This window comes from Mastigoproctus giganteus, chromosome 2 (genome assembly GCF_048544385.1).
Source record: "Mastigoproctus giganteus isolate SK-2022 chromosome 2, ASM4854438v1, whole genome shotgun sequence".
In the NCBI taxonomy this organism is placed as follows: domain Eukaryota; kingdom Metazoa; phylum Arthropoda; class Arachnida; order Uropygi; family Thelyphonidae; genus Mastigoproctus; species Mastigoproctus giganteus.
In genome coordinates this window covers 251583761-251610583 of record NC_143576.1, presented here as the reverse complement: position 1 = coordinate 251610583, position 26823 = coordinate 251583761, and the positions used below count along the sequence as shown (strand labels likewise).

At 37.8% G+C, this 26823-nt stretch overlaps 1 protein-coding gene across 1 annotated transcript in view; it reads left to right on the top strand.

Annotated features, from left to right (window-relative positions):
- Positions 1-26823, top strand: part of LOC150090379 (A disintegrin and metalloproteinase with thrombospondin motifs 9-like) — a 514590-nt gene that overhangs the window by 419784 nt on the left and 67983 nt on the right. The window contains exons 28-31 of the mRNA XM_090369090.1: positions 2202-2378; positions 8215-8388; positions 12289-12501; positions 15134-15269. Of these exons, the coding sequence (XP_090225216.1) occupies positions 2202-2378; positions 8215-8388; positions 12289-12501; positions 15134-15269 (700 nt within the window). The remainder of the gene's footprint in view (positions 1-2201; positions 2379-8214; positions 8389-12288; positions 12502-15133; positions 15270-26823) is intronic.

Sequence of the window (26823 nt, the reverse complement as noted above, 5' to 3'; positions counted from 1 at the left end):
TCAAGAAGGATGTAGAGCTGCTGGAACGGGTACATAGAAGGACAACAAGATTAGTGAATGGAACAAAGGGTTGCTCTTACGAAGAAAGGCTTAAGTTTTGCAAATTACAGAGTATGGAGACCAGGCACCGGCGAGGTGATCTGATAGAGGTGTATAAGGCTTTGAATGGTTTGAGCATGCTCAATGCCAATGGGATTCTTCATCTTGCTCAGAATAATCACCTCAGAGGGCATAAATTCAAATTGAGGAAGGACGGATGTCGGATAGATGTGCGGAAATTTGCCTTTGGCCAGCGGGTGGTTGGTTGGTGGAACCGACTTCCATCACTTGTTGTTGAAGTTGATAGCCTAAACAAATTTAAGGTTCAACTGGACAGGTATTTCGAGCAAACGGAGGGGTGAAATGGGAGTGGTGTGTTTTTTTTTTTTTTTTTTTTCTGGCTGATGCTGAATAAGCTTGCTTTCTTGCATCATATGCCTCTACTAATGCTAATGCTAATGGTTCTAATGCCTCTTGTGTTTAGAGATATCATAAAAAAAAAATATCACTTTTAGAAATGGGGAAAGCATTCTATAGTAGATGTGAATATCAGACAATTATGTGTGGTTGTATCTACATGACATGTATCAGAAATTCCCGTTGTATCCAGATATGTTACACTGCTGTATGTGCAGCAACAGTTTTTCCTATATCCATCACTCCCAGTTAAGTGCAATTTATCCTTTTCTGACCTTTATGCAATTAAATTAGCCCGTGATCATATTAGTATTTCTCCTACTCTCTTAAGTCTTAATTTATACAAACATCCTGAGTGCAGTGGCTATACTACAATGCAAATCTCCTTCCTTCTCTAGCTCTGAAAGAAATTCAGTCTTGGTTGATTCAGCATGATGCAACTTGCCAATAATGAAGTTCTTCTGGATTGCAGGACATACTGTAATTCCAGGAAATGAAAATACAAATCAAGTTTCCAAATTCCCAGTAAGCCAGTATTATGCACAGTCACAGGTCCCATATTCAAATTATAAACTTCTCATCAACGAGTAGGCCACAATCAGTGGGAAGCAACTATGGCAATCTCAGGCTAAAATGAAATGGTACAAACTTAAATGACCCACAGCAACTGAACTCTAGTTTTTTAAAACAATGGACTTGAAGTTGTTCTTGCCAAAACATGGATTGGCTGCATCCATCTGACACATCTTTTTCTTCTCATTCTTGTTAACCAAAACTTCCTCATAAAGTGTACACTAGGCTGCAACCTTGTCACATACCAGTGTAACAGAGTTGCAGCCTTAGTATCTTTGTCTGATTTATCTGAGCCATCAGCAGTTACACCAAGTTTTTTTTTTTTTTTTTTTAGGAGCATTAGCAACTAAGGCCATATTGCTCTGGGGATATGCAGTGGTCATTCCCTGACCTTTCTGCATCCTCTGTATTTGGTGGTCACAGGCTCCAACCCCAGTCTAATCAAGAAGCGTGTGCTACTTGATTAGACCGGGAGCAGCAGTGTGCACTGCTGCTCCTGCCCACCTGGCTACGGAGGCGCCATCACCAAGTTGTGTAGTGCAATTTCAGAACAGTCAGTTCTGTCATATATGATATTATTCTGTTCATATTTTATCTCCTACTTCCCTTCTGTTTGTCCTACGTACTTTTTTTTACACATCTGCATACAACCTGGATTGCATCAAAGGATCTATTTTATGTGGCAGGAATAATTATACCTTCTTGTGGCCTTCTTCATAGACTAGTATTTATTAATTTTTTTTCTCTTTCAAAAAAATGACTAATTTTTCAGTCTTGCCTGTAGAGTGAGATTAAGTTGATAGGTGAGTGTCATTTTCATTGTGATTGTGGAAGTTGTTCTGAGACTTGTTATCTTTTAGTTTGTAGCTGTAAGACAATTATATTAATTAGCATGGCTTTAGAAGACAAACTATTATAGCTTCACTTTTTAAAGCCATTATACTTTATAGCTATAATATGTAGTCCAAGTTATGGCTACATTATGCAGATGATATTCTTGCATAGAATAATACAAGAAGAATATCATTTCAGCAATCTTTCTTTGCATAAAAACCACCAAAATGGTATGCTTTTATTCTAGCCTGTATATCTGATATTGTTATGTAATATTTGAGTGTTTAGAATTAAACGGGTAAAGGAGACTTAATTTCTGATTTTGCCTTTAATTCTAGTGTGATTCTGTATGTGGTAACAGTACACAGATTCGCTATCCACAGTGTTATCAAGAAGATCTTGCTGTTGTTACTAGCGAAACATTTTGTGACCTTTCTGTTAAACCCAGTCCTGAAACCCAAAGTTGTCCTACTAGACCTTGCAACTATCACTGGCGCAAAAAAGGATGGTCTGAAGTAAGTATCATTGCATCATTATTTTCTCCTTTCAACTTTTTTTAATTCTAAATAATATTCTTTAATTTAATTTGTGATATCCATTGACAGCCCCTTAGGATGTTTTCTTCAGGAATGGATGTTCACAACTGCATTTTTCCCATTTTACCTTTTCCAATTTTAATTAGGCTTGAATCTTACTATCTGTTCTTAGCAATCAATTGCTAAAGTTACAGCATTTTTTAACTCTCTCTCTCTCTCTCTCTCTCTCTCTCTCTCTGACAGCTTGTTTTTACTTTGAAGTACTTTCCTTTTCTACTAAATCCTGTTTTTTTTTTTTTCCTTTTTGCTCCTGAAACAGACTAGAGACACTTTTCTAGAAAAATAGTTAAAAGTGAGTTAGAGAGGAGCTTGTACTTCTCTCTCACTTTCCTGTACTATTTATTTAGCCCTTATGTTGCTTTTCTTTTTTTTTTAAAGCTTCTTACATTTTCTGAATATAAGCTTGCTTATGATCTCCAAAAAAAAAAATAATAATAATAATTTTTTTGGTTGATGCTACTTATACTTTAATTTCCTAGCATCATTTTACCATTAGTAATACTAATCATCTGTTTCTTCTCAAAGAGTTTCTCATTTGGATATTAATTCCTTTATTGATACTCAACTAAAAAATAAGCACATGGCAACTTCCTGAGTCCATATCATTGGAATTTTCATAGTTATGTAAAACTAGTCTGACAGAAAATAAAAACACAGTTGAACATTAGCTACAAGATAAACTTATTGCATCAGTTTCTAACCTACAAATTAGTTGAAACCATCTAGTATTAATATTACTACTAAGGGTAAATGATGCAAGGAAGTTAACTTTTTTTGCATCAGCAAAACAAGAACAGAATATTTGTACTATTCCCATTCCCACAAGGTAATCGTTTAATTTTGCCCTAAACTTAAGATTCAGTCTCCACCATACTAAGAGGCAACTTATTCCTGTGTTTGATGACCTATTGCCCATAATTTAAATGAACTAAGATCTTTTCTTCATGAAGTAACAGTCAAAGTTCTTCAATCTGCTAAAGTTAAAAACTAAACTGGTATGAATTCTTAAAGAAATGTTTTGGAACACTATTCTAAATGTCAGTACAATCACTCTCCTTTGATAAGCTACATAAAAGAACTGAGATGCTGACACCTCCATCTGTAAGTAACAGATTTGCATTGCAAGTTGCTGTGTAATTGTGACCTAGATTTCAAATTGCACCATTTAAGCATAGATTATTCTTGAGCAAAAACTGGACATGTAGAACCATTCATTGTCAGCTATAATGGAGCATAATAATAAAAAAAAAGGGGGGGGGGGATGTAAATCCAAAAAATTTCATGAAACATCTTTGAATTATTAACACAATTTTGATATGTTTACGTATAACAACCAGGAGGCTTTTGGAATTTTACACAAAGATATTGATCATGCTCATGAAATTGAAGCTAGGATTCAGTCATGTTACCTAACTAGAGTGTGCTGAAGTCATTTTAAATAGAGATTTAAGACAGTTGGATATAGAGAAAGAGGAAAAATAATATACTTAGAAAATTCAAGAGGAGATAAAATTAACAAGCAAAATCAGAAGGAAAAAAAAAAAAGTCATTCCATGCAGAATTACTAAATTGGAAAGAAGTAAAATTTGCTGGAAGAGAAATTGATAAGACCAATTGCTAAAAGAGAAATTGATACTAATATTATATGAGTAAGGCAGAAAGATATAAGATTTTAAAAGAAAGGAAAAACTGGTGTATGACAAATACTAATTAAAGAAAGGAAAAATTAGGTGTATGACAAATACTAATTTTATCACCAAATTCAAAATGGAGTTCTAGAGGAGAATGTTTGATTATAGAATATCAAATATAAAACCAGCAATCTGAAAATGTTTCAAGAACTATTGAGTCCTAATTCACTATAGTCTCTGCCCCTCCCCTCCTCCTTAATTCTTGAAACTGCAGCCCACACCTTTCTCTTTGACCACAAATTTCTTTTGATGCTACCCATTTTATGACATTATGTTCACTACTCATTATCAGCTTCTGCATTTTCATATTCTTGATACAGCTGGTTCCTTAGGTCAAGGATATTTGTACTTCCTTGTTCTATCTCTCATGTTGGTATAAATAAATCTAATTGTTCAATAAACTGGATCCACTTGGTATATTGCAAGTCCACAATTTACAATCTGTAAGAAGTAAATTATATACCTGTAATAAAGCACTCATGCCTACATGTTCATTCAGGTATTCAAGTACCTAAGGAAACTTATCAAAACTCCTTGCAGTTATTTTGCATGTCACAATATTTAATTGCGGTAAAGGTACTGCTTTGGATATAGGGATGGTTGAGCAGCAAGTGACAGGGTGATTATTAATGGTCACGGCTTTGATGGACTTATATTATTTTAAATGAAGATACCACAGGATCCTAGGCAGAAACTAGGGCCTCTTGCTGTTTTTAATATTTTATAATGATGCTGATGTAGGCATATGAAGTTTAATGTCTACATCAGTATCATAAAATATTAAAAACAGCAAGGGGTCTAACACAGTATCCTGTGGGATCTTCGGATGTGCTGAACAGCAGCACTTGAGGTTTAACATTGATAAATACAAGGATAGCAGTAATTCCATATATAGTCTATTATGAAGTTCTCTGAGCAGTGCAGACAGGCTGCTAGGGCAGCTGTATCAGTGATATACAGAAATCTTACCAGCAGAAACAGTGAGATGATTATCCTTTTGAATAAGGCAATGGTTAGGCCATAATTTGAGTGCTGCATACAAGTTTAGAAGCTTCATTTTTAGGAAGGATATAGATCTGATGGAATATGTACAGAGAAGAGCAATATTAGAAGACCAACAAAGACTCAAGTTCTGTAAATTAGAAACTAGGCAGAAACTAGGCATCATTGAGAAGACTAGGCATCATTGAGAAATTAGCATGCAGAAACTAGGCATCATTAAGAAGACCTGATTCAGATATTTAAGAATTTAAATGAGTAATTAACTAAATTCTGATAGCATCCTTACTCTTTCCCAGATAACACACACACACACACACACACACACACACACACACACACACACACACACACACACACACACACACACACACGCGCGCGCGGACATACTTTTAAGTTGTAAAAAGATGGTTGCAGTTAAAATTTGCAATATAGATGTACATAAATTTGGTTCAGCAGAAGATATTGTTGGAATAAGCTTCCTCTTGGTGTAGTGTAGATTGGGTAGTTTAAATAAAATTTAAGAAAAAAAATTAAAAATTAAAGGGAAAAAAAAGAAAAAAAAATTTTTTCCCCTTTTTTTTTCATATACTATTTTGCATCTTTTTATCACTATTAATACTAATCTCATACTACACCAACTCATGCCCACCTGGGTATGTCCATACTATGGGAATGATGTGATCGGATCACTTTCAAGAAGCTATGCTAGAGACAGTGCACTCCGATGGTTAGATTCAGTCCACTGCCAGGCCATCTGCACCAACACTGTAGCATTGTGCAAATCCCCCATTCAAAACCACTTCATTGAAGCAACTGAACCATCTCATTCTCTTTGATGTAAGCAGTTGTCCTTACTGTATGCTTTAAAAAAAAATCCCTGCCTAATCATCCCAAGTGGATGACATCCATTTTTGAGCCACAATGGGAAAATCTCTACAACACCCATCAGACTGCTAACCGGCCTTTTGGTATTCAAATGCAAGGGTTTTTAAATGAGCTAAACATGATAGTAGACAATGTTTTCCTGCCACCAAGGCAATTCTTTCCACCCTAGCATCCCAATTTTTCATCATGCAACTTCTCCTTTAAGATTTGGGAGAGGGCAAACACACCGCCAGCTGTCTACCAGCAACTCTTTGCATTACATCATGCACAGTGTTCCAACTTTCTACATGAGTGGCTCGAAGTCGGAATCATATGTAGGATCAGCTATTTTACTTCCACAGAAAACATCTGCTTCTGTGGATCCACAGTCTCACTATGATTAGGGAAAATGAATTAATTGATACAGCTGCAAGTCAACCAATCCCCTGTATAGCTATTTCCTGCCAGTCCCCTATACAGACCACAAGCAAATAATATGCACCAAATTATATTCTCAATGGCAAGATCCTTGGTGTGGACAGGTTACAAGACGCCTCCGTAGCCAGGTGGGCAGGAGCAGCAGTGCGTAGCACACACTTTCTTGATTAGACCGGGGTTCGAGCCCATGACCACCAAATACAGAGGATGCGGAAAGGTCAGGGAATGACCACCACATATCCCCAGAGCAATATGGTCTTATGCTCCTAAAAACCAAATAAAAACAACAACAGGTCACAAATAAATTACCCCGTATTAAGCTTGTATTCAAGCAATGGCAGTCTGGTCTGTGCGGGTCCAGAGAGAGGAAGTTGTTCTTGCTCAGCTCTGCATAGGTCACAGTTATCTGACACATTCCTTTTTGCTGAGGGCAGATGACCCACCTATGTGTGAGGCATGTGATACTATTTTAACTGTTTGTCACCTTTTTATAGAATGTCCTGTTTTTATAGAAGCATGGCACTTATTCCTTACTACTTTTAATAATAATATTACTGAACACTCAGTCGAGTTTTAGGTGACAGACAATGTCTGATGTTTTTAAATTTCTATACTCAATTAATTTTTAAATATTTAAATTTATATTTTTATATTTTGGTATTAACTTTAATTTATACCTTAGTATATCATATTTACAGTTTCGATGTTGTTGCGTGTTTATAGGCTACCAAAAAAAATATTTATTTTATTTATTTATATTTTTTACTCTATCTTGACTTGTCCCGTTATGGCCTCAGCCACCAGTGTGCCATTAAACAACAAACCAGAACTTAAAAAAAAAAAAAAAAAAAATTTCAAGAAGCTTCTGGTAAGAAGCATAAACCCCCATCTCTCTTGAACATATTGCATTCATCATAACGAAATTATTTTCCTTTTATTTCAGAATGGCACCATATCTCTGTTAGTGTTAAAATATCAGCATTGGTTGCTGCCTGATCAGTGGCGCCTCCGTAGCCAGGTGGGAAGGAGCAGCAGTGCGTAGCACACGCTTCTTGATTAGACCGGGGTTCGAGCCCGTCACCACCAAATACGGATGATGCGGAAAGGTGAGGGAATGACCACCGCATATCCCGGAGCAATATGACCTTAGTTGCTAATGCTCTTAAAAACCAACAGCAGCCTGATCAGTAGCTTAAATTCATTCTTTTGTTTACACCATTCCTTGTATTATTACCTGGACAGATTAAATTCTGTGTCTTATTTAATTTTTTTACTATGATACAAACTTTTGTACCATGGTGATAAAATTTTGTCACAATGCCTTGTAGCTACTAAATATGTCTATTCCTATGACTTGAAACTTTTGGAAGTTATTGTGCCTAGTTTCACGTGTATTTTATTTCATGATGGTATGCAAGTCCTCTCAAAGAGGATGCATGTATAACTTCAGGTTTGTCTCACTAACTCTCATCTTTTCAGTGACTCAACACTACCTCCCCACCCATTTAACAATTATTCTGAACCCTTAAGTCCTCCTCTGTGACAGTAGCAAAGAAGGAGGAGCAGAGGCATCTCTTCCTCCCTCTATCAAGTAAGGCTGGCTATGCTAAAAAAAATTTTTTCCCTGTATGCTGTACAGTTCCTGTAGTAATTTCATTGAAACATTGTGAAATTTAAAAGAGATTTTCTTTTGTTTGCTGTTTAAATTTTATGCTTCATTTTAACTTTTTTAATTTTACTAATAATTGATTTCCACATAGTGCAGTGCTTCCTGTGGAAGAGGACGCAAACATCGAACTGTGTATTGTTTTGATGGTCATTTGAATACATCTGTTCCTGATAAATTCTGCAGATCATACAACAAACCTCGTAGTGTCCGTAGGTGTAGACAAGCTCCTTGTCCTTATACCTGGAAAACAACTTCATGGTCAGAGGTAAAGTTAACCTATATATTAAATTCCTTACAATATATGGAAAGTGTATATAGTACTTCATCTGTTTGTTTTTCATTTTTATTTCTCCTGCAGTAACACCCAGACCTCCCAAAATATGGGTATACATTTTAAAAATGGTACTTGCTGTGTGAACTTAGCTTTATATTGAAAAGGGGTACTATGTTCTGCATTCCTACAGACACCACCTTCTAGATGCAAAATTCCCTAATCTCTCTCTCTTTCTCTCTCTGATGCACTTGAATATATATGACAAATAGTGCTACCCATACTGCATATGGGTAGCAGTAATCCCATAGTAACTTATCAACTGTGTGGTACTACATGCAGATTAGTCGAAAATGAAAAAGACCTGGGAGTAATTTTTTAGTCAGATATGAAATGCTCTGAGCAGGGCAGACATGCTGTCAAAACAGTTCATGGCATTTTGTCAATGGTATACAGAAACTTTGTTTTGCAGGGATAAGGAGAGGATTCCCTTTGTGCAAGGCCATGGTTAGGCCCTCATCTTTACTGTTTTATACAGGTCCAGAAACTTGAATTTAGGAAGGATATAGATCTGCTCGAACAGGTGCAGAGAAGTGCAGCCAGATTGGTGAAGGGAACAAAAGGGTGCTGTTTCCTAGAAAGGCTTCAGTTCTGCAAATTGCATCTTCTAGAGACTAGGCACCTGCCGGATAATCTGAGTGAGGTGTTTTAAGGCCTTGAATGGATTGAGAAAGCTGAATGTTTAACATTGACAAATGCAAGGTACATTCCCCATGGATACAGCATATACACAGCTGAGTTGTATGCTATAGAATTAGCCTTGGACCACATTAAAACCCACAAGTACTGACTCTTTAAGTATACTACAGACTTTATTGGGGATTAACTATAATCCTTATCTATTCCTGACTCAGATCCAGCAGATGTTACATTCTCTTTCTGAGTGTTCATTCGAAATTTGTTTATGCTAGATTCCAAGCCACTTTGTGATCTGGGATGATGAACTGGCGAGTGCAGTGGCCAGATCACCAGAACTCCAGACCAGTCATAGCCTGTTATTCCCTTATACAGACTACAGACAGTTAATACACTCTACATTACTCTCTCAATGGCAGTAATCTTGGCATGGGCAGGTTATGAACAAGCTGTATCAGATAAAGCCTGTAATCCAACACTGGCAGTCTAGTCTATGCAGGAGCCATAGAGAGGAAGTTGTTCTTGCTTGCCTGCACATAGGACATAGTCATCTTATACATGCATTCCTGCTGAGAGTAGTTGACTCGCCTATGTGTGAGAACTGTGACACCTTTTTTTAACCATTCGTCACATTTTAATTGAGTGTCCATGTTTTAGACATGAACATGATTAATATTTTACCACTTTTAGTTATCTGCTGAGCCTTATACACTCACCATATGGCTAATAATAATAATGACCATATGCCAGCTGTTTTTAGCTATTTAAAATCAATAAACCTTTTTTACTCACATTTAAAGTTTACTTTTTATTTCTTTATTGTTGTATATTTTATGCCTTTTTATTCTCGTATGTTATTATACCTTGACATAGTGACCTAATTTGTTAAGTCACTGAAAGTTTTGTTTTATATGACCTGATTTTGGTGCATTAGAGCCTGAGTTGCTAATGTGCCAATAAAATGAAATCAAACCAACTTTAACAGTAATAGTCTCTGAAATGATTTTCTTATGGTTTTTGTATGTAAATTAGGTATGAGAAAACCTGTCAGGTGTCCCGCCATCTTTTTTTTCAACTGTTTGGATTTTGCTTGACAAGCACTGATGTTGTGTTTGTTTAATGTTTTAGGTTACTTGTTTTTCCTCTTCCACTAGGTCAATAAACATCTTTCTTACTGCAGTTGTTTTTGAAAGGGTTATTATTTTTCACAACATAAAGACAGTAACACAAAACCCAGTTTTCTCTCAAAGTGGCTGCTACTCTGTAGGAAGCAGCATACATATACAGTTTCCACTTTTGCATGCTCTGAAAGGCACCAGATTTGAAATAAGCCTGAAAATGGAAGCAACTGATGTTATGGAATATACATTGTTTTTTTTTTTTTTTTTTAATTTTTTAATAATATTTATATGCATAATAAGCAGAAATATATGTACATGTGCAGGTTAAAATTTCACACACCTAGGTCTTTTAAATTGGAAAATGGAAGAGACCAAGTACTAATGGTTCTAATTGTATAATGCATAATATCTTTTTTGTAATTTTAGTAAAATTAATATTTTTTTTGTATTATTAATTTTTTTTTAGAACTTAAAATGTTAGATATAATAAATATAAATAGTGACATATGGTGCAAAAAAGGAAGTTTATAAAGTGTCAGCCAAAACTCTTCCCACATCTGTTTATTTCCTCCAATAATTTGTCTAGTTCTTCCTTGAATTTATTCAAACTACCAACTTTCACAATAACAGATGGCAGTTTGTCCCACAAATCAACCACCTGCTGGCTGAAAACAAAACTCCACACATCTATCTTGTAACCATCCTTCCTCAATTTGAATTTGATTCCTTATGTATTCTGAGCGAGAGGAAGAATTCCATCAGCATTGAGCTTACTGAATCCATTTAAAGCCTTAAATCCTCGATCAGATCACCTCACAAGTGACTCCAGACACTTCAGTTTGTACAACTAAAGCCATTTTTGGTAAGTCCACCTTTTCGTTCCCTTCACCAATCTTATTGCCTTTCTCTGCACCCGTTCTAGCAGATAGTAATAGTGGCATGTGATGCAAGAAAGTAAGTGTATGAGCTTATGTAGCATCAGCAAAAAAAAAATTCACACAACCATTCCCTCTAAATGTTTGCCCAGTTCCTCCTCGAATTTATTTAACTTATCAACTTCCGCAACGACAGATGGAAGTATGTTCCAGCAATTAACCACCCCGCTGGCTAAAGGCAAATTTCTGCACATCTGTTCTACAACTGTCTTTCCTCAATTTGAATTTATGCTTCCTTAGGTTCGTAATCTCAGCAAGTGGAATGCTCAACCCATTCAAGGCCTTATACACCTCAATCAGAACACCTCGCAGATGCCTAGTCTCCAGCCGCTGCAATTTGCAGAACTTAAGCCTCTCTTGGTAAGAGGACCCCTTCATTCCCCTCAGGGCACCTCCATAGCCAGGCAGGCAGGAGCAGCAGTGCATAGCACACACTTCTTGATTAGACCGGGGTTCGAGCCCGTGACCACCAAATACGGAGGATGCGGAAAGGTCAGGGAATGACCACCGCATATCCCCGGAGCAATATGGCCTTAGTTGCTAATGCTCCTAAAAACCAAAAAATAACAATAACATTTCCCTCACCAATCTTGTTAATCGAGGGATCTGCATCCCTTGTAAAAATTAGGCCCCCATACCTGTATGCAGTAGTCAAGATGTGGCCTCATCATTGCCTTGTACAATCAGATAATCACATCCTTAATCCTGCTAGCAAAGTTCCTGCATAACATTGACAAAACCCATGATCTGTCCTGGCCACCTGTCTGCATTGTTTTCAGAACTTCATATCTGACTGCCCAATTACCGAAAGTCTTTTTCATTTTCCACTACCCTGAGGCAACACAGTTGGTACATTAATTAGGATTACTGCTACCCATATTGCAATTTATTATGAAAATATGAAATATTGGCATTGTTCAAGAGGAATTCAGAAAATCCAAAACGTTTTGCAAAAAAAAAACCCTTTTTTTTTGCTACAAATGGGTGTACCACCACTGCCAGGTTAAAACAGTCTGTTTTCTTTATAAATTATGTATTTCTGCTGTAAATGCAACAAATTTATTTTTTTAATTTCATATGTGTTATTTGTGTTATTCATTTTTTCATTCATATGTGTATCTGTATATTCTTTTCGCTGCTAGTGCTCAAAGTCTTGTGGAAAAGGTTCTGAAGTCCGACAAGTCTCTTGTCACTTTGTTAATGCTTATAGATGGATGGAAGTAGAACCCCTTCCCCCTCCCACAAATAATGAGACTCAGTGGTGTAATATAACAGAAAAGCCAGCTGAAATACGATCATGTAATTTAGGTAAATGTGAAAGTGGTGCTGTGTGGAAGGCAGGACCTTGGCTGCAAGTAAGTATTGCTCACAAAATATACTTGGTTAAAATGTAAATGAATTTTTTTTTACCTACTTATTAACTGTCATGAGTGTACATAGGTCTACAGTTTTCACATGTGGACTTTGAGAAATGTGTATGTAGGTCTACATAAGAAGGTCACTTTAAATGATGCACCTGTAATTGTGAAATTATTATTTTAACACATATATATACAAAGTTTTCATTTTTGAAAAATTACTAAAAAAAAAAAAAAAAAACTAGCTCCACATAGCCCATTACTATTGGAAACTCACTGTCAGGAGCCCACACACATTTGATGAACTTGCATGTGAAAGGGTTAAGAAAGCGAGATGAGAAGTATGTTGATATCATCAAGTAGAAGGATAACCATTAATTATAGTAGGAACATTAGTTTAATCAGTACTCTGTGCCATTTTGGAAAGCGAAAGGCCAAGTTTTGTTCTGCAGCACATTATTATGAAGATTATATCAAAACAAAAATATAAAAATGAGTGAGATTTCTGCCAGACTTAAAGTTCATGATGATGAATTCTGTTGCAGTCAAAAGTGGTGAAAAGCCTTAGTGCTGTGTTAATCTTAAAAGTAACCATATCTAGGTACTTACCCCTCAGTGGTGACAAAATGAACACAGAGCTCTTCATGTGTTTTGAGGAGACTCAACAAAATGAACAGAGGAGAGAAGTAAGCATTTTCTTGTTTGTGGGTACTTACAAATGACATATGAGTAGTTCTGCAAAGCCTTCAGTCAAGTTAGCAAATAAATGTGACAAATGCATTCTCTTCTTAATTGATTAATTTTTACTGGGATGAAAAGGTGTCACTTCCTTGATTTCATATGGAACTGACAACTGGAAATACTAGCAAATATTATTAGAGGTCAACAGTCCAAAGGCACCTTTCCTCAAAGATTGTGTGGATCTCATAAGGTTCATAATATGAACAAGTGGAAGGATCCCATCAGAATTCAGCATGCTCAACCCATTCAAGGCCTTATACATCTCAATCAGCTCACCACGCAGGTGCCTAATCTCCAGCCACTGCAATTTGCAGAACTTAAGCCTCTCTTGGTAAGAGGATCCCTTCATTCCCCTCACCAATCTTATTGCCCTTCTCTGTACACACTTAAGCAAATCTACATCCTTCCTAAAATGAGGCCTCCAGACCTGTACACAGTACTCAAGGTGTGGCCTGACCATTGTCTTATACAGAGGGACAATCACCTCCTTTTCCCTGCTAGCAAAATTCCTATATATCATTGACAAAACCCCATGACCTGCCCTGGCAGCCTGTCTGCATTGCTCAGAAAACTTCATATCTGACAATTACTCCCAGGTCTGTTTCATTTTCTACCACCTTAAGTGTAGTACCACACAGTTGGTACTTTTCTCTCGGCTTACTTCTACCCATATGCAGTACTTTGCATTTGTCAAGGTTAAACTTCAGTTGCCACTTCTTAGCCCATCTGCCCAAATTATCTAGATCCTGTTGCAGTAGCACACTGCCATTACTGTCATTAACAACCCTGCCAAACTTTGACACTAAGCCTGATATACCTTCATCAATATCATTGATAAATATACAAAACAACAGTGGACCCAACACTGAACCCTGTGGGACTCCACTAATAACATTAGTCCACGAAGAGCAGCACCCATTGATTACCACCCTCTGTCTTCTCCCACTTAACCATCCTTTTATCCCTTGTAGCAACTTACCCTTAATACCATTCTGCTCCAATTTGTAAAATAGTCTTCTATGCGCAACAGTGTCAAATGCTTTCCTGAAATCCAAATATATGATATCAAAATTATTTTTTGCATCCAGTTCCTTTGTAATCACATCATAGTGAATATTCTGGAGAAGATTTTAAATGGAAGGCATCTCTTTGCCTTTCTGTGGTCCAGACTTAATCATTAGATTCTTTGCATACTGTCCTATGCTGTCTTCAGTTGCTAAATAATATTAACATGACTTTTTATACTGTTTAGGTGGTATCATTGCATTCTATGGGAATCAGTTGATGTCTAATGACAAATCATTATCTTGCTTTGAAGTAACTAAAACGGATAATAGGAGAAAGCTTCCTATTCTTGGAAGACCTTGTAGCTTACAAACAATTAAAAAGCACTGAAGAGCCATAGAGATGGGGGAGGTTTAGAGAGGCAGGCTTAAATTGATCAACATAAATATTAAGATATATTATTAGCATCAATAAAACTTATATGCATTAATGGAGTGCCTGAGAAGTATAGCTGATTTCTGTTATTAAAGCTGAACTGTGTTAATACTGCATTTCTCACTCTTTTTGCTCTGTTTACAAAAAAAAAGGGGGGGGGGGCTAAATGTATAATAAGATAGATGCATGTCATATCTTTTATATGCCAAAATAATCAAATCCTCAGACTTTATATACGGAGTTAAACCTACAAGGTGGTATAAGAGACAGTTGAATAACACAGTAAAATTCATTTGAATTTTCAAAACACAATAATTCATACATTCATTTTTAAAAACCCTAAATAGAGCTGGTTCATTTAGTATTTGATATTATGACTATTCAATTTACAACCAATACATATTCTGCATTTTCATCAGTAATCAATTCTAACCTTGTTTTTATTTAGTGTTCTGAAGCATGTGGTAGAGGAAAACAGAAAAGAAGACTTCATTGTTATAATTTGCAGGGTAAACGCATACCAAATAAACATTGTGATAAATCATTGCGGCCAAGGCGAAAGCGTAGATGTTGGACACGTCCCTGTAAGTATTACTGCAAAGGATATAATTCTTGGCAACAAATTTGTGTCTGTATACCTTAAATAATATTAATTCGGATAATTGTTTTTATTAGAAAATTAAAATTCAAGTGTCTAGTAATCATCTTTTTTTTTTGTAATATAATTAAATAAATTTAATTATGTATAAGTATAGTGCAAAAGCATCAATAATACATAGCCAAATCTGAATGAACAGAATATTAGCAAAGCGGCATCGTTTTAAGTTATATCTCATATTGTGAATATCTTCAGAACAAGTTGCCATGATATTGTACTACTTCGAATAAGTAACGCTTCACCTGAGGAGAAGACTAATGTTACTTATTCTCAGATGGATACCACCACCCAGTCGGAACTGTTCCAGGGCTATTTTGTATTTGTGTGGGATAATAACTCGACTATCCAGTTGTCCCTATTAGACTTAGAAAAGCAAAAAGGTAGAGGGAAAGTAATAGTAGGAGTGGAAGAGGAAAAGAAATGGTCAGTAACTCCTTCAACTCACACCACTCAAAAACTCAAACTCCTCGAATAGGCAATGCTTCCCCAGTGGAGAAGGTTGTTGTTACCTATTCTTGGAAACTCCGGACATCATCAGGCTCCCCCTGGTGCCGTTTCAGGGCTGTTTGGCTCTTCTTCGGTGGGTGGGTAGGTACCCGAGTTTCAGGGCTATTTTGTATTTGTGTGGGATAATAACTCGACTATCCACTTGTCCCTATTAGACTTAGAAAAGCAAAAAGGTAGGGGGAAAGTAATAGTAGGAGTGGAAGAGGAAAAGAAACGGAGTAGAGGAATGAAAGGGACAATAACTCCTTCAACTCACACCACTCAAAAACTCCTTGAATAGGCAATGCTTCCCCAGTGGGGAAGACTTGTTACCTATTCTTGGAAACTCCGGACATCATCAGGCTCCCCCTGGTGCCGTTTCAGGGCTATTTTGTATTTGTGTGGGATAATAATTCGACTATCCCGTTGTCCCTATTAGACTTAGAAAAGCAAAAAGTTAGAGGGAAAGTAATAGTAGGAGTGGAAGAGGAAAAGAAATGGTGTAGAAGAATGAAAGGGACAGTAACTCCTTCAACTCACACCACTCAAAAACTCAAACTCCTCGAATAGGCAACGCTTCCCCAGTGGAGAAGGCTGTTGTTACCTATTCTTGGAAACTCCGGACATCATCAGGCTCCCCTGGTGCCGTTTCAGGGCTATTTGGTCCATCTTCTGTGGGTGGTAGGTAACCAAGTGATGAAATGAAGGCAAAACAGTTATGAAGTATTACTCCACAATATGAGAGATGCCTGATGGTGTATGATGTATTCAGACTATAAAGCATTTAGGGCGTAAGCCTCAAGCTATGGAAAAGTCTAGACTATGTATAAGTATAGTGCGAAAGCATCAATAATACATAGCCAAATCTGAATGAACAGAATATTAGCAAAGCAGCATCGTTTTAAGTTATATCTCACATTGTGAATACCTTCACAACAAGTTGCCATGATATTGCACTACTTCAAATAAGTAACGCTTCACCTGAGGAGAAGACTAATGTTACTTATTCTCAGATGGATACCATCACCCAGACGGCACCGTTTCAGGGCTATTTGGCCCTTCTTTGGTGGGTGGGTAGGTACCCAAGTGATGCAATGATGGCAAAACAGTTATGAAGGGTGGTGGTGTCCATCTGAGAATAAGTAACATTAGTCTTCTCCTCAGGTGAAGCGTTACTTATTCAAAGTAGTACAATATCATGGCAAATTGTTCTGAAGATATTCACAATATGAGATATAACTTAAAACAATGCCGCTTTGCTAATAATCTGTTCATTCAGATTTGGCTATGTATTATTGATGCTTTCGCACTATACTTATACATAGTCTAGACTTTTCCATAGCTTGAGGCTTATGCCCTAAACACTTTATAAATTTAATTATTAAATTAAATTTGTTTAAAATAATTAAACCAATATTTGCTAGAAGGCCAAACTCCAAGGTTCTGGAAGTAGTCCGAGGGGCTCACATCTGGTGAATATGGGCTTGGCACACCCAGGGTCCTGAGCTGGATATTATCATTCTTCTTCTCTTTCTTGGTGATTCCCTTCTACTTTTCTCTCTCTCTGAGTGACTCAGAAAATTTTTTTGGCTGGTGTTATCATAGGCCTCAGACTTCCTTGCACCGTATGGCTAATAATAATAATAATCATCCCAGGGGCAAATGACTAAAAATAATGAATATGTAAGTTGCCCTCTGAATCACAGCCTTTTAAAATACACTGCTTGCATGATGTTTGTGGAGCAATTGGGTACGGGACATGATAGTGTCATGGGGGATGTCTTTGTGTGTGCACGTGATGTAAGGAGTGTAAGGAAATCAGGCGACAACTCAGCATTTTTATAGGCCTATATGAGAGCTTGAAGGACAGGGTGGATGCCCTCGAAGGATCTAAATTGAGGGGCCCATCAAGCACTCAATTGCCCACATCAATGCCAGAGCTTGCAGTTGGCCATCATGCAACACAGCAACAACCCCCAAGGCAGAATGCGCTGGTCCCACAGGAACTAGTAGTTGTTGGTGACTCCATTGTCAGGTAAACGGGGAACATGGTTTGTCAAAAGGATAGGTGGAACAGGACCAGGGTATGTCCACCAAGGGCAAAGGTTTATGACGTTGTAGAGCGGATATCATCTTTTAAAGGCACAAAAGGTGATATAGTTGTACACGTTGGCACTAATGATATTAAGAGTAGGAGACTGGCGGAATTACTTAACAAGTACAGGTCACGGTTGAAAAAAAGTCATAAATTAGGGTTGAATTTGAAAGTGTCTGCAATTCTGCCCACACACGATAGGAGGGAGTATATAATGAGAGCCTTGTCGATCAATTCGGCCCTGGAAAGATTGTGCAAGGCTCAAGGGGTAGAATTTTTTTTAGCCTGGTCTGTACTTGTTAACAGAAGGGACTGCCTTCTACAGGGATGGGATACACTTAAATAGAAAGGGTGCAAGAATATTTGCTGATGCTATCGAGGCAGTGTTAGGTGGGTCGGAAAACTGCTAGCTTGGAGGATACAAGGACTAATAGATTAACAGTAGCCACTGGCGGACGTGAAAGTGATTCTGGCACTGCTTCTATTGGAATGAGCAGACGCCTGGAAAACAAGATGCACGATATTTCAGAGACTGCTGGGAGTCATTGCGGTACAAGTAAACACATGGGTTTTGTTAGGGTTTCGTAAATAAATTTGATGAATTTGAGGTATTGCTCAAAACATCAAAGGCAGATATTGTTGGGATATCAGAGATGTGGTGTCACACAGATATAAGGAATGCAGAACTGGAATTTGGGGAGTATCATGTGTACAGAAAGGATAGACAGGATAGGAAGGGAGGAGGGGTTATGCTATTAGTTAAGAAACACATAAAATCCAAGGAAGTGAAGCCAGTCAACATTGCTGGACAGTTCAGTGGCGAGTCAGTTTGGTGTGACATAAGCATAGGTAAATCAAAATTGAGAGTAGGAGTGTGCTATAGGCCTAATGACTCTGATGAGTATAATAAGAAACTGTACAGGGAAATAGAATGGGCCAGTAAATCAGAGAGTCTTATAATGGGGGATTTTAATTTCCCAGATATTGGCTGGAATTTGTGGGTTGGTCACTCGCACACTAGCAAGGTTTTTGTGGATTTATTGGATGATTGCTTTGTACTTCAGCATGTTTGGGAGGCAACTAGAGGGAGTAGTACTCTTGATCTGATTATCAGTAGCGATTCTTCATGCATTAAGAATCTGCAGATAAAGGAACCACTAGGTGGCAGTGATCACAGTGTGCTGAAGTGGGATTTACTCAAAGAGGTAACTACCATCAGGGGTAAAGGGAAGGGTTTTTGCTTGCGTAAAGTCAACTACGATGGTCTGAGACAGCATTTAAATTCTATACAGTGAGACCAACTGATGATGTTACCAACAGCAAATTGAAAATGGGAAGCATTCAAAGAATTTATCTTGGAAGCTACTAGGACTTACATACCAACTAAGAAATATTGTTCAAGGTTTAGGCCTAAATGGATGTCAGATGAACTAATGAGACATATGGCAGAGAAGAAAAATGCATGGGATACATGTAAATTAATGGGTGACATGGAAGCCTATGATAGATATAAGTTGGTCTGTAACCAAGTCACAAAGGAGATTAGGCAGGCAAAGGCAGATTACGAGAAATCTTTGGCAAAGGATGCAAAGAAAAACAGCAAGGAATTCTTTACTTATGTAAACTCTAGAAGGAAGGGGATGAATCAGATTGGTCCACTTGATATCGATGATTCAACTGTTCATGAACCTGCTCAGGTGGCTAACAAACTAAATGAGTATTTTGCATCTACATTCCACACATGAGGAGTTATTCAGGAAGGGAAATGCCAGAGGTGAAGTAAACTCTGGCAGTGAGCTAGATGATTTTGTAATAACTGAGAGGAAAGTGGAGGAGAAATTGTTGAGGATAAACATAAAAAAGGCACCTCGGGTGGATGGGATCTATCCAGTTATATTAAAGGAGGCAGCAATGGAAGTAAGCAAACCCTTAGCCATAATTATGAGAGCTTCTTTGGAACCTCTAGAAGGAAGGGGATGAATCAGATTGGTCCACTTGATATCGATGATTCAACTGTTCATGAACCTGCTCAGGTGGCTAACAAACTAAATGAGTATTTTGCATCTACATTCACACATGAGGAGTTATTCAGGAAGGGAAATGCCAGAGGTGAAGTAAACTCTGGCAGTGAGCTAGATGATTTTGTAATAACTGAGAGGAAAGTGGAGGAGAAATTGTTGAGGATAAACATAAAAAAGGCACCTCGGGTGGATGGGATCTATCCAGTTATATTAAAGGAGGCAGCAATGGAAGTAAGCAAACCCTTAGCCATAATTATGAGAGCTTCTTTGGACTCAGGGCAGGTACCCATAGACTGGAGATGTGTGTGCAAATGTGACCCCAATTCACAAAGGAGAATCAAAGGTTGACACAAGTTATTATAGACCTGTGAGTTTAACTTCTGTTCCAGGAAAATTAAGATTAGTGAATGGAGCAAAGGCTCCATTCACTAATCTTAAGAAGCTCTTACGAAGAAAGTCTTAAGTTTTGCAAATTACAGTGTCTGGAGACTAGGCACCGGCGAGGTGATCTGATAGAGGTGTATACAGCCTTGAATGGTTTGAGCATGCTCAATGCTGATGGGATTTTTCCTCTTGCTCAGAATAATCACCTGAGAGGGCATAAATTCAGATTGAGGAAAGACAGATGTAGGATAGATGTGCGGAAATTTGCCTTTAGCCAGCGGGTATTTGGTTGGTGGAAACAGACTTCCATCCCTTGTTATGGAAGTTGATAGCCTAAATAAATTTAAGGCTCAGCTGGTCAGGTATTTCGAATGAATGGAGGGGTAAAATGGAAGTGGTTTTTTTTTTTTTTTTGGCTGATGCTGCATAAGCTTGCTTTATTGAATCATATGCCTCTGCTAATGAAAATGTCCTCTCTAATGTTCCCTGTCAGAGACTTACTAATTTGAAATCTCCTCTTTTTTGATCTTCTCTGATTTAAAAATTTTTTTACCCTATTCTCAAATTAATCTGTTGCCTCTATTGTTCTCCCAACTCACCAATCACTTGGAACTCTGATTTCCTATTTTTGAAACTTGACTTTCTCCAGTCCAACTTCCCTAACAGTGAGGTAATTTTCATTGGCGATTTTAATTATTATTATTATTGACAGCCATATGGTGCAAGGAAGCCTGAGGCTTATGCTGCACGAGGAAAAAAAAAAAAGTTCCCGACTTACCCTGAGAAAGAGAGAGAGAGAGTGTGTGTGTCAAAAGTAGAAGGGAATCGCCATGAAAGAGAAAAATGATGATATCCAGCTCAGGACCCTGGGTGTGCCAAGCCCATACTCACCAGATGTGAGCCCCCTGGGTTAATGTTCGCAATTCCAGCTAGCTTCCGTTTTCCAGTCACACAGAACCAGCTAGTCAAGATGCTGAGGCTTTTGCAATTACTAATGACCTTAGACAGATTTTTCATTTACGTACCAGAATACCAGACAATTCTGAGGACACAGCCAACACTTTCCTCTTTTTCTCACAAGCGATGCTTTTGATTACATGGTTGAGGTGAGTGGTCATCTAGACACCTCAGATCACAATTTGGGGATAGTCTCTTCTGTAATGGAGCCTTTCTCTCGTGGCCATTCTCAACCTGGTGTTGTTTGCCATTACAAGAATACAAAATGGGATGATTTTTGAAATTTCTTCTTTTCCTTGTTCAGATTACTCTTTCAAATATTCTGATGTCAACATTTGCTTAGATTGTGTCATCTAAATTATTCTTGTAGGAATAAAATCCTTTATTCCAATAAAGGACCTTTATCTAAACCTTTATGTAAACCTTAGTTTTCCAATAAATGTGCTAAGGCTGCTCAAGATAAGAATGTTGCATATCGCAATTGGCTTGCATCTAAATCTCCAAGTTCATTTTCTGCATTCACCAAAGCTCATAACAATTATAAAGCAGTTATTAATCAGTCATCAGTCCAAACTAGATTTTGAACTAGCTAAGATGGAAAACTTGTTTCTTGTCCAAATGATAGATGAGCATTCTGGTCTCTTGCCAAAGCTTTGAATGTCTTCTATCAAAAGGATGTTGGAAGAATTTTGAAGACCAGAATGTCTTCCATCAAAAGGATGTTGGAAGAATTTTGAACAGTCTTGATGGCAAGAAAGCACCAAGTCCTGATGTTATTTCTTCACTTGTTCTCAAAACCTGTGCTCTTGAGTTAATTCCTGTTCTGTGTCACCTTTTTACACTTTCTTATTCCACCAGTGTTTTCCCTTCTACTTGGAAATTATCGGTCCACTAGTGATATACTGGCTTATGTTAATTATTATTAACATAAGCTATGTACAAATTCAGTGGAAATGTCTGGTGAAACTCAAGCAGTTGCTCTTTACATTTCAAAGGCACTTGATTGTGTTTGGCATAAGGGTCTTCTAAAAAGCTTCTATGTTATGATTTGCCAACTGTGTTCTGTAATTTAGTATCCAGTTTTTTTCTCTGACTGCTCACTACAGGTGATGGTAGATGGCTCTCTATCTTCTAACTTCTTAACTAATGTTGGTGTTCCCTAAAATTCAGTTCTTCCTTCCATCCTTTTTCTCTTGTGTATTAATGACCTTCCATTGATGGGAAATCCTATCCATAGTTTTGCTGATAATAGAACATTTCACAAACCTTCCAGTTTGTGAAACCTTGCCTTGCAAAAATAGCTTCAACTTCTTAAATATCCACTACCATACCTCTAAATGCCGATCTCCAGGCAATTCTCCAGTGGAGCAAAGAAGTCACAAAGTAACTTATACTCTGTGTTAGAATGAAGTACTTAGATGTGCTGTCAAGATCTCGTAAAGGCCTTTCTGATGATGAAATCGAGCAGCAAAAAAAGAACTCTTCCAAATAAGATAGTTTCTAACTTTTCCATATGGTGTGACTGGGTTTAGGTTTCATTAAATAAACTAAAGTAAGTTTTTTGGAGTTATTATCAACATGGGACTAAATGATAAAAAAAGCAGATAAAAAGGGATAACGGTTTGAAGAATGGACAGAGAGAATTAAATTATTTAAGAATCTATTTAGCAAGAAGAGATATTTCTGCAAACATTTTGTATGTTGCATCTCTGCACACTGACAAAAGAACAAAAAAACGTTGACAGTTATGTGTATGAAAGATTTTGTGAATATTTTCATTCAGGAAGAAATATCATTAAAGCTTTTAACTATTGTTATGCTGTTTTATATATTAGCCCACATTAACCTGAAAATAAGTAATTTTTGAACATTATATTTCAACTATTCATTTTTTTTGATTGATAGGCTAGGCTGCCTGGTGAAATAAGTAAAAATAATGCCGGGCTGTGTAGAAACTTCCAAAACTGCAGAGTTCACGTAGAGAGAGTAAAAATATGCTACATATCATGTACCTGCTTAATACGGTTTGAGTTATTTTATTATTAGTAGTAGTAGTGGCATATGATATAAGAAAGCACTATTATAAAACTTCAGCCAAGAAAAAATTTTTCTCACATCATCGTAATCAATGGATACTGCTCTTTGTGGACTAATTTTATTAGTGGTGTCCCCTAGTGTTCGGTGTTGGGCCCATTTGTTTTGTTTATTAATGAAGGTATATCAAACTTAATGTCAAAGCTTGCAGATGATACAAAGGTTGTCAGGGTTGTTAACAGTAATGACAGTATGCTGCAACAGGATCTGGAAAAGTTAGGCAGATAGGCTGAGAAGTGGCAACTGCAGTTTAACATTGACAAATGCAAAGTACTGCATATGGGTAGCAGTAACCCCAGAGAAATGTACCAACTGGATGGTGTTACACTCAGGTTAGTAGAGAATGAAAGAGACCTGGGGTAATTGTGCAGTCAGATATGAAGTTTTCTGAGCAGTGCAGACAGGCTGCCAGAGTAGGTCATGGGGTCTTGTCAAGGATATACAGGAATTTTGCGAGCAGGGATAAGGAGGTGATTATCCTTTTTTTTTTATAAAGCTATGGTCAGATGGTCAGGCCACACCTTGAGCACTGCATACAGGTCTGGACTCTACATCCTTCCTCATTTTAGGAAGGATGTAGAGTTGCTAGAATGAGTACAGAGAATGGCAACAAGACTGACTAGGGGAACAAAGGGGTGCTCTTACAAAGAAAGACTTAAGTTCTGCAAATTGCAGTGTCTGGAGAATGGGCACCTGGGAGGCGATCTGATTGGTGTATAAGGCCTTGAATGGATTGAGCAGGCTAAATGCTGATGGGATTCTTCCTCTTTCTTAGATTACAACCCTTGTGGGGGGGGGCATAAACTGAAATTGAGGAAAGACGGTTGTTGAATAGATGTGTGGAAATTTGCCTTTAGCCAGCAGGTAGTTTATTGCTGGAACAAACTTCCATCTGTTGTTCTGGAAGTTGATAGCTTAAATAAATTCAGGGCAGAAGTAGACAAATATTTGGAATTTCGAATGGATGGGTGAAATGGGAAGTTTTTTTTTTTTTTTTTTTGGCTGATGCCGTGTAAGCTTGCTTTCTTGCATCATATGCCTTTGCTAATGCTGATCTGCCCATCCCTCCAATAATTTTTCTAGTTCTTTCTTGAATATACTCAAACTACCTACTTCAACAACAGATAGCAGTTTGATTCCAACAATCAACCACCCACTGGCTGAAGGTAAACCTCCACACATCTATCTTGCAACCATCCTTCTTCAGTTTGAATTTATGCCCCCTCATCCATGAAGTCTGAGCAGGTAGAAGAATCCCATCAGCATTGAGCTTGCTCAATCCATTGAAAGCCTTAACATATCAATCAGATGACTGCACAGGTGCCTGGACTCCAGATTCTGCAATTTGTAGAACTGAAGCCTTTTTTGGTAAGAACACCCTTTTGTTCCCTTCACTAATCTCATTACCCTTCTCTACACCTGTTCCATCAGATATACATCCTAAAATGAGGCCTCCAGACCTGTATGTATGCAGTACTGAAGATCTTAGAGGGGCTTAGAGGGGAACAGGCATTCTGTGTGTTATCACACACTCAATCTAAAACACTGATGGATCCAATATCTTTCTATCTCAGAAGATTTAGAAGTCCGGTTGGCCTGCCTCCCTAAAATCCACTCATGCACACCTTCTCGATGATAAGCCCTGTTACATCACTTAGGTGGCAATGAACGTGCAGAGTGGTTCGTGGTTCTCTTCAAGACGCCTGGTCAGCATGGAGGAAAATACCAAACCTTCCAGCACATGACAGCACAACAAAACAAATGGCCCTCAGTCCCCAGCAGCTTTCACTCCCCCTCTTACAGCAGCGAGAGGATCAGAGTGGAAGCAGAGGGTGTTAAGAATCCCTGGGCAGTAGTAGTAGTAGTGGCATGTGATGCAAGAAAGCAAGTGTATGAGCTTATGCAGCATCAGCCAAAAAAAAAAAAATCACACCATTCAATCCAAATGCCTGTCCAGTTCCTCCTTAAATTTATTCAACCTATCAACTTCCACAATGACAGATGCAAGTTTGTTCCAGCAATTAACCACCCGCTGGCTAAAGGCAAATTTCCGCACATCTATTCTACATCTGTCCTTTCTTAATTTGAATTTATGCCCCCTTAGGTTCGTAATCTGAACAAGTGGAAGGATCCCATCAGAATTCAGCGTGCTCAACCCATTCAAGGCCTTATACACCTCAGTCAGATCACCATGCAAGTGCCTAGTCTCCAGCCACTGCAATTTGTAGAACTTAAGCCTCTCTTGGTAAGAGGATCCCTTCATTCCCCTCACCAATCTTATTGCCCTTCTATGTACACGCTCAAGCAAATCTACATCCTTCCTAAAATGAGGTCTCCAGACCTGTACGCAGTACTCAAAGGCGTGGCCTGACCATTGCCTTATACAGAGGGACAATCACCTCCTTTTCCCTGCTAGCAAAATTCCTATATATCATTGACAAAACCCCATGACCTGCCCTGGCAGCCTTTCTGCATTGCTCAGAAAACTTCATATCTGACTGCACAATTACTCCCAGGTCTTTTTCATTTTCTACCACCTTAAGTGTAGTACCACACAGTTGGTACGTTTCTCTGGGGTTACTTCTACCCATATGCAGTACTTTGCATTTGTCAAGGTTAAACTTCATTTGCCACTTCTTAGCCCATCTGCCCAAATTATTTAGATCCTGTTGCAGTAGCACACTGTCATTAACAACCCTGCTAACCTTTGTATCATCTGCAAACTTTGACATTAAGCCTGATATACCTTCATCAATATCATTGATAAATATACAAAACAACAGTGGACCCAACACCAAACCCTGTGGGACTCCACTAATAACATTAGTCCACGAAGAGCAGCACCCATTGATTACCACCCACTTAACACTCTGTCTTCTCCCACTTAACCATCCTTTTATCCATTGTAGCAACTTACCCTTAATACCATTCTGCTCCAATTTGTACAATAGTCTTCCATGTGCAACAGTGTCAAAAGCTTTCCTGAAATCCAAATATGTGATATCAAAATTATTTTTTGCATCCAGTTCCTTTGTAACCACATCATAATAACTAATCAAATTTGTCAGACAAGACTTTCCCTTAACAAACCCATGCTGTGTCTGAATTATTGCTGCAGTCTTGTCTAGATGATCCTACAATGCATCTTTAACCAGTGACTCCATTATTTTACCCGGGTATGACCAGGCTGCCATGCAAGGAAACTGAACTTGGCCTGTTACAACATAAGATCGTTCATTGGTGAAGCAGGATATTAGAGCTGGAAAACGAATTAGGAAATGTGAATTGGAATATCATCGGTTTGGCTGAAACAAGATGAAGAAATGAATCACTTATAAGTTTATTAAGTGGAAATCTGCTGTACACAGTAAAAGGAGTGAAGGTGGAGTTGGCTTTCTGCTCCATAAAGATATAAAAAAACAACATTTGGATTTCAACAGTAC